Source organism: Dermacentor andersoni, chromosome 1, assembly GCF_023375885.2.
Source record: "Dermacentor andersoni chromosome 1, qqDerAnde1_hic_scaffold, whole genome shotgun sequence".
Classification (NCBI taxonomy): domain Eukaryota; kingdom Metazoa; phylum Arthropoda; class Arachnida; order Ixodida; family Ixodidae; genus Dermacentor; species Dermacentor andersoni.
The window spans coordinates 371,469,626-371,483,535 of NC_092814.1; the positions used below are offsets into that span (position 1 = coordinate 371,469,626).

A 13,910-nucleotide genomic window follows, 5' to 3' on the forward strand; every position below is an offset into this window, starting at 1 on the left:
TGCTTCCTGGGTGGTCCTGTCGCGTGTAAAAAGCCACGGCTGTCGGCATTAAAAGAATGGCACTGCTATAACAACTGCAAAGAGGTGTCACGGATGGCAAGCGATATGCGAGTACTGCCGAGGCATCACGTTGGTGCGAGCACCGCCGAGGCATTACTTTGGTGGCCCCAAAAGGGGCCTTTTAAAAATTGCGAGAAGGCTGCCGTGGCAGCTTGTCAGCCTGAGAAATCCAGAAGAAACGCTGAAGAGAGATCGCCACAAGCATCTCAGCACGTACTTCTCACTGGGTTGCACGAGAAAAGCCTATGTCCGTCAGCCATGCATGCTTTACGCGAACCTTGCCGACATCCTTCCCCAAGGCATCCAAGCACTCCACGTAGTGCAGTGGAAGGTTCCTTGCGAAAACGAAGTCCCGGAGGGACTGAATCATGCCGGGCCTCCTGTGAGGACAACGTTGAGGCAGCCTGCCCTACCACGTCATCGCTGCCGTCGCTATCCGATGCAAGCACATTCGCGATGATCGTCTCATTGGTTAGAAGCACTTAGTTTCCAAATCTATAGCCGTGCGCTTTGTTTTCACCGGCAACGTCGTGCATTGCCGATGATCAGCAGGCGGATCAGCCATCTTCCGTTTCGGCGGCGAGTCAAGCGAATGAAGTTGGGAAACCACGGGGCCAGGAACTACTTTAACACTACCAACAAAAACGAATGCGAGCGATTAAGCTGTTTGCAAAACTGCACTGAATGAGGAGCGAGCGAGCAACATGCGAACAATCTGCTTGCAGCACAGTTGGCGCGGTCCATTTGTGTTTCAGAGGGTGGGGCGGCGTAGAGCTATGGGCGCAGCATATTCGTGTTCGGAGGGGTGGAAGGGCAACGGGAGAGAGCCATGCGGAGATAGCTGGAAAATGAGTGTGCGGCGGCTGTTAGAGCAGCGGCCTATCTTGCAGCGGCTCGAATTTCTTTTCAGGGATTTCGCATTTCATTACCTTTCGGCTCGGACACCCAGCAGCCAGACTTCATCGTTATTACTGATAATGCGGCATCGGCACATTGTAGTAAGCGGGTTATTTCACCATGGAAAACATACAAAAGGTCGACGGTGCAGCATCTTCTCATTGTTATAACCGATATATTGTTAAAACCGGTATCATTATAAGTGGGTTTGACTGTACTTGATTCCCTTCATGTGATTTGCAATACAGTGATGTGTACCGGGCTTATAGCCATAATTTTAGGCATTGTGCACATAGAGTTTCTGTATAGGCTCCTGCAGGGAGCCAGGGTTGTTCATCTGTTTTCCAGGCACGGTTTGTGCTGCCATTCGTGAAGCATTGTTCTATGGGTTTCAAAGTTAACAGAAAAGCCAACTGAACAACTTCACTGCTCTTGCTGTGCTGGCTTCAGCTCTGCTGGGAGCACCAACACTTGTAATACTGTTAACTGTATTAACATGTAGTGTTTTAGATACATAGAATCATTGTCAGTGTTGTCCAAAACTAGAACTGCACCAGTTCATTGCGTCGCTTTGAGGTAACCAGGGTGTCGGAACATTATGTTTTTCGTTCTGGTTTTAGTTTCGTTTCCCTGAAAAAATTTCCATTCTGGTTTTTCTCCGGAACGAAAAATAAGGTGATCCCTAACAGTTCATAACGGTTTTGGTTCGCATGCAAAAATTTTTGAAGCAATGTAATGATAAAAACATAGTATTTATTTTTCTCAGTGATTTGAGAATAATTTTCCCAATATTTATTTTTCTCAATATTTTTCAAATATTTTTTTCTCAATCTATTTGTCTATGCGCGCAGTCCCCATTTTGCACGTGGTTTGATACGGTACCGTGAATGTGATGCAGCTGATGACGAGGGCTTAGACTAGTCTTGTGTGTCATCCTTAGTGGGGCCGTCCTTGCTTCATGCTATTCGAGCTATTATGTATTATGAATTCTGAGATCATGCTCAGTGCCTTGAGTCATGGCACTGAGCATGGTCTCAGAAGAAGCACGTCATCGAGTGTACTCACCAAAGTGCGAGACCAAAGTGCGAGATGAAATTATCTTAAACAAACTATAAAACTTCGGTAACAATTTAATGCATGGAATCAGTGTTATGCAAGCCTCAATATAATGTCAGCAATGGTTAACAAAATTCTGAAGGTTGTGTTGAGACTTGTTAGGCTGGCTCCTGTAAGCACAAGGAGTGGCTTTCCCTCATAAATAAGGATCACAAGGTGCTGTACCTTCATGTAACTCTGTTCCACATGGGAGCAAACAATAAGTGCAGAGCTGGTTGTGCCACCTGTTGACAGAGTGCATTCATTGTGGTGGTCGTGTAGATTAAGAGTTGGTATATTCAATAAGAGTATTTGTGCAGATTTTGCCTATCAGAAACACATCCTTTGTGTGTAAAGTTCCAGTGCACACCTGCTGTGTCTGGATGCTGCCATGTCTTTCATGTATGCTTGCCGTGTTGTTTCTTGTATGTATTGCGAGATGGCCGTGTCATTGGGCTTGTTCGTGCATTTTATGTTGAATCAGTCAAAACTACTGGGCAAGTAAAGATAATAACAAGTAGACATAACACGAGCAAACATGGACAAGATGAGCCCAGACTGTCAAGTAATTTTAATGAAAGCTTCTTGCCAGAATGCCCTGTGTGCACTGACTGAAGTTAAGAGCAGATGTAGTTGCGCTTATATATCAATATCCCACACACCAATCGGGGAAGGATATCTCCAAACTAAATGGTGATGCCGAAGCTGTGACATCAACAAAAGAGAGAGGGCATTTGTACTGCTTCCAATTCTGCTTGTTGCATTGTGTTAGCAGATGGGATTTTTAAAGCGAAGCTATGATTGCGAACCCTCCCACACTTTCCTGACTGTGGCTGCTGGGTGCTGCTCTCTTGCTGAATACCTGGCGTGCAGGGCAACACTACCATCTTTACTATCCCTACAGGTGTCCATGCTGCTGGCCTAGTTTTCTACAAAATACTCAGTCATGAAACAAATGATACCAAATTACCTCATCGCAACAAGTATACATCATCAAGGGTACACTTTCTTTAATGAAGCAAACCTCTCTATGCTTGTTTTCCTTCAGTTTGGCGTTTGGCGCGTCTGCTCTGTCGGTCTTTCGACGAATGAAGTGCACTACACTGTTGCACTATCTCCAGGATCGGCCATCTCTAGTTGGTGCGCCGACCCTGGACACATTGCATTAGCAAAGGGAGCCAGTCCCGGCGACAGAATAATGCGCCGTCGCGTGGTGGGGGGTCTCCACATCTTGCCGTCTTCACTGGCAGGCAGGTAATCGCTATGGTGCAAAACGCTGTGCAGAATGTAGTCAGTTGCATGACATTTATTTAACTCTTCACAAAAGCTACGCTTCTCAGATTGCAACATGTGGGTTGGATTGGCATTTTTTTGTTGGTCTTCATTTTTTCTTTCCCTTTTTCTATGTGACTGTTCTTTATGGTTCTGAGGATATTAAAAACTGTGGTACTTCAACTTTGCCCCATGCTTTATAGAAACATGGTTAGCAGAGGCATTGTTTCATTTGCTTTAGGATATCAATAGCTCACTATTATTACGGAGCCACAAGGATAAGGACCTATACCTGGAAAATGTAATAAGCACCATTTGAAAAATTGAGTAGCAAGATCGGTGCTTGTGCAGCTTGCTTCCAACAGAGTGATGGGCTCCTGAGAAGGTGACAGCACAGCTTAGCAACTGAGATGACTTCCCTGGGTAGTCTGTTTGCCCATAATACAGGGGCATATCGCACTGTTTAGAACTTTAAACTATGAGCAAGCTTGGAATTTTTGTTTATGTGTTATGGAGTTTATGTGCATAATCCTCATGGTTTGTTTCCACATTGACACTTGGCAATGTGTGCTTTACATTAAAGGGGCATTAAAGAGTACAAAGTTAAGCTGGATTGCTAATTATACTTCTGCAATACCAAAAAAATCATCTTACTGTGAGCAGAGACTTTATGATTGGAAAAAGATGCCAAAACAGAAGATGTGTGGCGATGTCACCTTGAAGTTTTATTTGCAAGCTCCTCGTGACATTAAGGATTTAAAAAATTTTTGCCAAAACTAATTCATTGTTTGCAAATAAACAAGGACTACGTTGATATCTAAAGGAACCCGATGGATCAAACAAGTGAGTTTGAAGAATGTCTTCTGCACAAAAATAATGAATAATTTGAATTCATGCAAAAGTGGATGAATAATTTGAATTTCGTTATGTCACTGTTGCCATGCCAATGATGCAGTTTGGCATGAAATTCAAAGAAGAAAACTCTGACCTTCATTTTCATAGCTGGTGATCTCATATTTCTTGTTAATTTAATACAAACAAAGAATCTTGGAAGAATGCTTTACTCATATAAAGTGATCTTGTGTTGCTTTTGAGTTGAGTAACTCAAGCTTGAGTAATGGACTGTCTGGCCATAGCTTGGTGAAGTTGTGAGGAGCTGAGCGTAATAATTCTGAATGCAGTCTGTTGTGCAGAACACTCTCCCCATGCACTTGTTTTGCTCTCCATTGTCCAGAATGCTACCCGCATCAGCCAGCTGGAGTGCGAGCTGGGAGGCCTGACTGATGAGCATGATGGTCTCAAGCACACACATGACGTCTACAAATCCAAGGTGTGTCATCCTTGAGGTGGCTTCTTGTCAGCAAAGGAAAAACTGCTACTGATCAGCTGTTCTTGTAATGACTCTTACGCACAAGAGTTCTGAGCTGGGCTCGGTCCACATGGTCATGTCCGTTTCACCCATACTGTTATCTGCACTGATTCGGCATAATGAACTGTGTTAAACGTGAATGCTATTCTTGTCATCAGCTTATCAAGACCTCGTAACCTTTTGCATGCCACTTTGTGTGGATAAACATCCGATGTCTTCCTGTTTGTGTTTATATGAAGCCAACAAACAATGATGCCAAGGAACGCACAGAGGAAATTAAATGTGTTTCTTGAGTGAAATGTAGAAATAATAAGAAAAAGGGAAATGACAGTGGAAGAAAAGGCAACTTTACCAGGGCCACTCACGGCCATGGCGGTGGATGTTTTACACCTGCTGCCATGGCGCTGGCTACAGTCCCAGAGCTAGGTTCAGTGTACATACACCACAGATACCCCTGCAAAAGTTAAAGTATCTCCGAAAGTTATCGTCCAAGAATATGACCCCTGTTGCAATGTAATGATCTTTAGTGCCTACTTTCTGTTTGACTTGTTCTTATTGTCAGGAAACCAACAAAACAGTAACTTCGCAGCACACTGTCACATGGCCCCACTGAAACAAAGAAGCATGTACTGCACACACTCTAGGAAATTATGTAGTTCCTTTGTAGCTCCATGCAGACATTGAGAGAAGATGTGGCAATGATTTGGCAGTAACCAGTGAACATTCTCAGAAATGAAAAACATGCACACTGGGAACTTTGAAGATGGATGAAGAAATGAATTATCTGGATGTTATTTCCAAAGAAACTCGTTGTTTTTGAATGGCAAATTTTATAAGCATCTACCAGTAGGATTTACAAGCAAAAGTCATGCTAAGCTTTTGCCACATTGTTGTTACCCTTCATACCTCCTTTACGATGTGCACAAATTACATTTCAAACAGGAAAAATCTAATAAGTGCACCTGTTACGTGTAGTTAGTCACACGAGAGTAGGATGGGCAGTAACTTGTAGCCAGTTTCCTTAGCATGATGTAGACACCGACCTATGCTATCGTTCATTAACAAGTTCACTGCAGCAGCAATTTTTGAAGTCTGGATTCCTGTGCTGGATGACCCATCATTGGATCATTGCCATATTCCTTTGGTGTGTCATGACCCACCTGGTGGTCACCAGGGAATTGTGCTCTTTTGAAACTTTTTCAAGCTTTGGAAGGATGATGCCACAACTTGTTAAATAAGAAGCAACAAGAATTTTTGCTCTCTTTTGATTATAGCAAGGACTTTGTTCGCACACTGCAGAAATGCCCTGCGCAGCTGCACAGAAGGAATAACGGCTGTGACCCACCCATGACCCAGGTCACAGTGAACATGTTAACGAAGCTGGTAGAAATGCAGGTTAAGCTGGAAGTGTGGCAATGCATGTTTTTTTTAGTCGCTTTCAACCTTTCGGTTCACATTTGAATTTATGCTGACAGTACCACCATCCCCTTGTACCTCTCATACAACGTCCCCTCTCCTGAGCACCACTGCCCTGGCCAGTGAAGGCAAAAGTAGAGATGTGGATTTCAAGAAAATTGAAAGCAAGAGAATCTGGCTGGCACCTGGGTATACAAGTTTCTTTTGAGGTGTGTTTGCTGCTGCGCCTTTATTTTGTGACTTACTTCAGTGATGTAAGCTTTCTTTTCTGTGTAAGTAAATGCATTGCTTTGTCAATGTGTCCTGTGCAGGCAGCCACGATGATAGATGAGAAAGACCGCCATATCTCTGACCTGGAGGACAAGGTTCGCACCTTGGAGAAGCGGCTCCAAGGCACTGCACTGACGGGCGATGAGCACATCCAGTCACTTGTGGAGGAGGTGGGGCATGCATACCGTTTTAGTTGGCGTCCACAATCTCACTTCGTACTCTTGAAAACAGTGAACTGCCAACGTCAACACTCTGTCATTGTTTTCTGTAGGTGTGCTTATTGAATGGATGCCACGCAGCAGAAAATGCATCTATATGCATCTATTTCTCTCTTTGAAAGCTCGGCTTAAATGCTTCATGTTAGCTGCATTCTATTATCGGCTCTGCAAATCTACAGTAAATGTATCTGTATAGCTAAGAAAAATGCATCCTGGTCCAAGAATTGAAGGTGGGACTGCTGCACTTCCTGCACCTTGTGTAATTCCAGCGAACTTATTTGATTCAGTTGTGAGCTTTCATTGCTTTGAGTTGTAATCTGGTTCTCATGTGACCGACTGCTAGCCTCCTGCATTCCCAGGACCACTGCCCTGGAAAGACAGTGATCTCTCGCGTTCATTCCCTCATACCAGGACAGCCTTTTCTTCAACTGCTAATTTTGTTCTTCGAGAATGCTGAAATGGGTCCCTTCGTAGCATTCCGTGACAGTCCGGTGGATGGTTATTTTTTTTCCCTATGCAAGGCATGCAAACTCTGTCCCATCTGCCTTGAGCGTGCAAGCCTGTGGCACATACTTGCACCATTTGCTGGGCATCATCGTTAGATTGAGAGCACTTGCTTCTTAAACAAGCACATGTTGCCTCTGTGTGCTGATATTTGTGCTTCCCAGTAGACAGCCACTGCTGTTGATGGCACATGTCTGGCACTAGGCTGCACCTCTATTTAATGACCTCGCAACTGATTAGGCATCCTTGAAGCGTGGTGGTGCCATTGATAATGAAAACCTGTGTGAAACACTGCTAAATGAGAAGTACAGTCAGCCACAAAAGTTTGCAGGATATGGAACTTACTTGCAAACATGCTGAATTCCCACAAAGCCTGTGCATGCAGCCTCAAATTCAAAGTTTAGTTTTTGTGATCTGCGCAGTGATCCAATAAGGGGGGACGTGGCCTTCGATAACTGAAAAATTTTAAAGAAGTCGATTTTTGGGAAACCACATATTCGGGCAGTATGTCTTATAAACTATCATTTCTGTAAATATCAACATCTAATTCATCGCGAAACTATTTCAAATAAAGTTTATAACGAGCCGCGGTAGCCCTCGAGCGGCGAGCGAGCGCTCAAAATACCCCTACTTGGCGCAAATGCCATTTCTCCAGTGCGCCCCCGAGCGCCGCCATTTTGGTGTTATTTTGTTCATGAATTCTTGTGCTTTTTTTCCCCCTCCACCCGTCGTGGCGGCGGCAGTGTGGAAGAGGCTTAAATTGCTCATGATTGGAGGGCTTGCGAGAGCTTTCAAGTTTCCCGTGGCTGCGATGCGAAGTTGAGATGGGGCAAAGCGCACGCTCCTCCAGGACGCGGGGGAGCCCGCAACTCCCATTGGCTGCTGTGTGCGATGACGTAGTGGTCTCCTGCATAATGTGTCCGGCTGTCATCTGCTTCAGCTCCTCCATCGTCGGCGCCCTTTGTGTGTTCCGCTTGCCATCGTCTATCTTTGCAGCCGTTCGCATATTCTCCAAGTTTCTACCATCTTTACGAGACGATTTTCAACCGTCTTTACAAGACCGTTGTTGCGCTTAGCCTGCCAATTGTTGTGCGGTCGGCCACGATGCGCCCAAAGAAACTCAAGACGCTACACGCGTTTGGTGCAAGGAAGCGTTCTACGAAGCTCGCCCGCATGGCGAAGCTCGCTGCTCGCCCGCCGACGATGATTGCACCGATGGCTCCTGTGGGGCAGCTTCTGCTTGATCTACGCAAGAGCGAGGTTGCGTCGACGCTTCTAGCAACGTGACTCCTGCTCCACCGGCGCAAGAATTTGTCGTGACGAGTGTGCCTGGTGTCTCGGGCTCATCGACAGCGGCTGCCACATCCTCTCTTTCATCTGCCTCGGACAGTGCGATTGCATCGTCCACTGTGCACTTGAAAACATGTTTCCTGACATGTGAGGAGAAAGAGGCGGCGGATAAAAAAATGTGCTGCTGTGCAATGAGGACTTGGCGCTATGTCAGCGACGGAGCGAAAATTTCAAGCAATGGAGCGCGATCCTGAAGCTGCCACCGCTACAAGTGAAGGCGAAAAATTTCTCCTTGTGCAAATAGCTGCCCTAGGCGACCTGTTATCCGAGACCCCTTGCCAGCAGTGCTTCGAGACTGGGATGAAGGTTCAAGGAGGCACCCAACTTGGACTTTCAACAAAGCTTGAGCTGCTATGTTTACATTGTGGAGTAGTTGCAAGCTCGTGGAGTTCTGCCCGTCAGGATGACTCAATGGCCTTTGACGTGAATATAAGAGCCATTGTGGCAAGAAAACAGATAGGGAAGGGACAAACAGCCCTCGATGACTTTTGGGCTGTGATGAACGTCTCCCATCATGGCCTTGAAGCACTTGGAAGAAATTCAGGGAACCGCAAACACAGTGCACAGACAAGTTCTATGCAGAACCTGCTTCTGCTGTGAAAACCACCTACAAGGAAATGGATCCATGTTTCAGCAGGGATATCACAGTAAACTTAGATGGAACATGGCACAAGCGTGGCCACATGTCCCATATTGGAGTTGGTGCAATAATTGAATATCATACAGGCCTCATCTTGGACGCCATTGTTTTATCGAACCAGTGCCTTGGTTGCCAAGTAGGACCAAAGCCTGGAGACCCAGGCTACGCAAGCTGGAAGAAGGATCATGGATGCCAGAAAAACACTGACTCTAAGTCTGGGAGGATGGAGGTTGAGGCAGCTGTCATCCTTTTCTCACGTTTGGTGTCAAAGCACTACCTCTGTTGCACAACGCTCGTGTCTGACGGAGATAGTGCCACCTTTTCTGCCCTTGTGCAAGAAAATGTTTATGGACTGGTCTCTATTTCGAAAGAGGAATGCCTGAACCACATCCAGAAGAGGATAGGGACAGCACTGCGCAACCTTGTGCAGAAAAGTGACAAGACTTTAGGAGGGAAAGGCAGGCGGACAAAGGCCCTCATCGACAAGTTGACCGACTATTATGGCTGGGCCCTACAGAACAATTCCAACGATGTGGCTGCAATGCAGTGTGCAGTGATGGCATTGTACCACCATGTGACATTGATAGACGAGGATCTTCACCACGACTTGTGCCCTGAGGGTGCAGCCTCGTGGTGTCGTCATAACGCCAGCAAGAGTGATGGTGTGCCACCTCCGAAGCATCGGTACAGTTTTCCAGGCTGTGTTGCAGAAGCACTGCTACCTGTTTACAAGTGCCTATCACAGACTTCTCTTCTGCAACGCTGCCTGCGAGCAAAAGATGCAGAATGCATCAGAATCACTTCACTTCGTGCTGTGGTCCCTGCTGCCCAAAGAGCAGCATGCGTCGCTGATTTCTGTGGAGACAGCACTGGATGAGGCAGTTTTAACATATAATGCTGGCTGCCACAGGACCCCCCAGAGCTATGTTCATCAGTGGGGCTAACACCTGGCCACCTGGCCATTCAACGGGCAGCCGAGAAAGATTCTCTGTGCTTGAAAAAGGCCAAGAAGCGATCGCAAGAGAAGGTGGAAATGCGGCAAAAGAAGAGAGTGACTAAGGACATCTCAGTTACGCTGCAGGGTCATTTTAGACCAATATATGTGCTCAAAACTTTCAAAGCTCATTTTCTCAATATGGCTTTTTTGGCTGGTGAGACTGCTTGTTCCAGCATATCTCTGTAACCGCTCATCAGATTTCCAGAAGTGTTTTTTATTGCATGTCTGAGTAAACTTCTGAGACCAAGACAAGCACATCTTTTTATATATTGTGTCCGTGATTTGTGATATTTAATAAAAATTTGATTGATAAAATCTTAATCGCCAAGACTAAATTCGGTGGTCTGCTAAAATTTTTCAGCAAGGAAATTTAAAAAAAGGGCTCTGTCTTGCCCTGAGGTATCCAGCTGGGAATCATCATAGTGAATTTCACTGTTGCAGCACCTTTTGAAAATTCTCCAGGCCTCGAATGAGAAAACCATGTGCCCCATTCTGACATGTTGCTGTAACTTGAGAACCAGTGAACATAACTGCATGAAATTTTGTAGTTCTACTAATGCTTTTGTTATGAGTCTATCCTGAAATTTTCATTAAGATATCTCAATAAACAAAAACGTTGGTATCCTAGGGTAGCCTCCCCCTTATTTAGAAGCACCTCACCTTAACAGAGCAGAAATGTACATTTGTCGTGGTGCTCGTGTCCCGTAAACTTTTTGTTGCCAATTATAGAAGTGGCAGTGAGTATCCAAGAGCAAGCTGTTATTTACCACTGGACATTCCAACAGACAGTGCATACGCTCCTTGGAGCATTCCACCTCTCATGCTCTAAGCAGAAGTGAGAAATTCTGTGCTTGGAAACTTGCACAGCTTTTATCTTTGACCAAGCAGTTTTGCGAGATTCTTGTATCGTAATTGGTGGTTGTAAAATGCCTTTTGAGTGTGTATCATATCTACCGGTGTGTAAGTCGCATCTTTTAAAACTGAAACTTCCCTGGATGTGTCTCTCACAATATGTCAGTAGTGTCAGAAGTATCAGTAGTAGCATAGTAATTGATTGATCTTTTGTAGTAATGACGGAAAGAAGGAAGTAAAGGAAAAATTCCTGATGACTTCACTGTAACTGTCTAGCGTTACAGGTGACAGCTGAACGGTGGCCAGCAGAAGGTGGTGGCAGAATAGGAGTAAAGGACACGGAGAGAGGATAGATGGTGAATAGTAAGGAGGCTATACAGGGTGTCTCAGCTATCGTGCACCAAGATTTAAAGGTATTCAAATGCCACGTAGCTGGACAGCACCAAGGTAATGTTGTTTGCCGTCGCTTGGAGATACTCAGTGTATTTTTTGCATTCCACCTGATTACATAATTAGTCTTAATTAATCAACTTCTCAAATGATATAATTAGATGAAAAGTGTTACTGAGAAAATTGTATAGCAACATCAAAAACTCCTGATACAGCTTTCTGTGGCTCAATACGTGCTACCTAAAAGTGTTTTTCCAAACGGGAAAGAAGCCCGCCAATACATGCAAAGTGCCTCGAACGGCCAGTCGCGTGACAATTTTGCATGTATTCACGGGATTCTTTCATGCACATAAAAACACTTTTACATAGCACGTGTTCAGCAACAGAAAGCTCTATTGGGAGTTTTTTATGTTGCTCTACAATTTTCTCATTGACACTTTTCATCTAATTATAATATTTGAGAAGTTGATTAAGTTAAGAATAATTATGCAATTATGCAGAATGCAAAAAATAATTTAAGTATCCCCAAGCAACAGCAAACAACATTACCTTGGTGCTGTCCAGCTACGTGGCATTTGCATATTTTTAAATCTTGGTGAATGATAGTTGGGACACCTTGTATACACTTATGTACAGTTCGCAACAAGTAAATAGTTTCTCCTAAGTTCACCTGTCACACAGATCACAGTAATTGCAGCATGGCCCTACACATTTAGTTTGTAGGGCAGTTGGGTTGGGAGACTAGACTGCTCCAGGAAGTCAGAGTGGCCTCCTGTGCACTTGAGGGACTGCATGATCCCACGACTGTCTCAGCATTGTCGGCTGGCAACCTGTACCCACGATGGCAGCTGAAGAGTTCTTCCCGCTGTGCCGCCAACATGCTGCACCGCAGGATCAAGTGTGTCCATACTGCACCATGGTTAATGCATGTGTTTGAGTTGGCGAGACCAGCACGTTGCATGCATTGTTGTGTTCACTCACACTGCACCATGGTTATTGCATGGGTCTGAGTTGGCTAGACCAGGGTGTTGCGTGCATTGTGTTCACTCGCACCTGACGCCTAATCATTGCAACCTTGCATGTTGCTTCTTCGTAACGTCACTCACACTGATTATGGGCTGCTATTTCCTGCATGCAATGCTGTGGTCGGGGTACTGTTACCGAAGGCGTCATTGGACAGTGAGCCGCATGTCTTCGCTCCTCAGGGAAATGGCGACGGCTTGCAGCGGGTGGGTGCTTGTTGAAACTTCATCAGCACTTTCGTTGTTGACCGTGTTAAAATGGCTTGGGACCCTCTTCAATTGGACCCTGGCTCTCTTCTGCACAAAGGTGGCGACCTTGCCGCATATGTTGCACACGAGAGGGGAGGCATGACTGTTTCCTTCGATGCAGCTAAGTGCTGTACGCGAGTCGCGCAACTGCGTGCGATTCGGCGGTGTTGGCGTCACCGTCATGACAAGCACAAGTCAAACACTGAGGCCCATGAAGCGTGCCGGTCATTGACGGCTCCCGGTGGGTCACTCATTGCTGTCCGCTGCGTTGTAGAGCTGGAATAACAGCTGCCATGCTGGAGGACCTGCCATCACACATCATGGAGCCATCGGCGTATACTTGTAGATGGTTGTTTATTCTTAGTGTGTGACGGCCTGTATGAACTGTTCCAGCATGCATTGAGCCATTTGGAGTTTTGCACCGATGCCTGGGATGCCCACGTGTGCTTGGACATGTTATTGCATTTACTTGTGTAAGGCCCTCACTTTTTTTTGTGGATGTTTTACTGCCATGGGGCTCACACGAGGCACGCTTACTGCTACTTAATTAATCCTCAAACTGCTATGCAATATAATGCAACTGCTTTTGGCTTAAATGAGCACATCTACAGTTGCTGACCAATTCTTGGTCATGGACAATGCTGTAAAAATGTCCAAACAAGCAGACAGATTCGAAAAAAGAAAAAAATGGATTTTGATGGCAAAATCGATTTAGTTTTTTATAGCACCAGCACAGAGGAAACTTCGTTTACACTTTTTGTCAGTGCTGTGCTCCATTGAAATAAACTTTACTTGAAATTTTGTTATGGCCGAAGCTGTGGGTGCATTTTGTGTCCATCCGTCGTGCTGCCTCAAGTGCATCATGGTTTGTTGTGAAGTGTAGATACCACTCTGCAAAACTGTTAGTTTAGGCCTAGCTGCGCAAAATACATTTGGAGCTTTATTGGCTTTATACCTACACGTGAGCTTTCGCTGTTATGTTTAGCAAGCACAAAAACAAACTTTGTAGGCATTTGCGGTAGTTGCTGGCCAATCACCCACAGACCCAAACTCCGTTTCACGTATGCGCCAATCAGTCTGGTCCATACGCATGATTTGGTGCCTGATTGCCGATGTGGTTTGCTGCTACAAATATTTTACAGGCAAACTTCTCGCTACGCCCTGCTGCCCGCCACCCCTGTCGACTAGGCCTACCCAGCACCACTTTGTCAGGTCCACCGACCAAGGTTGTGGTGTGGTGCCGAGGGAGGTGATGATAATAATGCCATTGTAGGCATGACAACTGCCATATTTATTCGAATATGCGCTG

General features: G+C 45.3%; 1 protein-coding gene across 3 annotated transcripts in view; it reads left to right on the forward strand.

The window, feature by feature from the left end:
* Positions 1-13,910, forward strand: part of LOC126516794 (golgin subfamily A member 1-like) — a 92,361-nt gene that overhangs the window by 23,480 nt on the left and 54,971 nt on the right. For 2 of the 3 annotated variants that reach the window (XM_055064037.2, XM_050166898.3), the window contains exons 7-8: positions 4,559-4,654; positions 6,421-6,549. In XM_055064037.2, coding sequence (XP_054920012.2) covers positions 4,559-4,654; positions 6,421-6,549 — 225 coding nt within the window. The remainder of the gene's footprint in view (positions 1-4,558; positions 4,655-6,420; positions 6,550-13,910) is intronic. The other variant, XM_055064038.2, reaches the window with a different exon arrangement.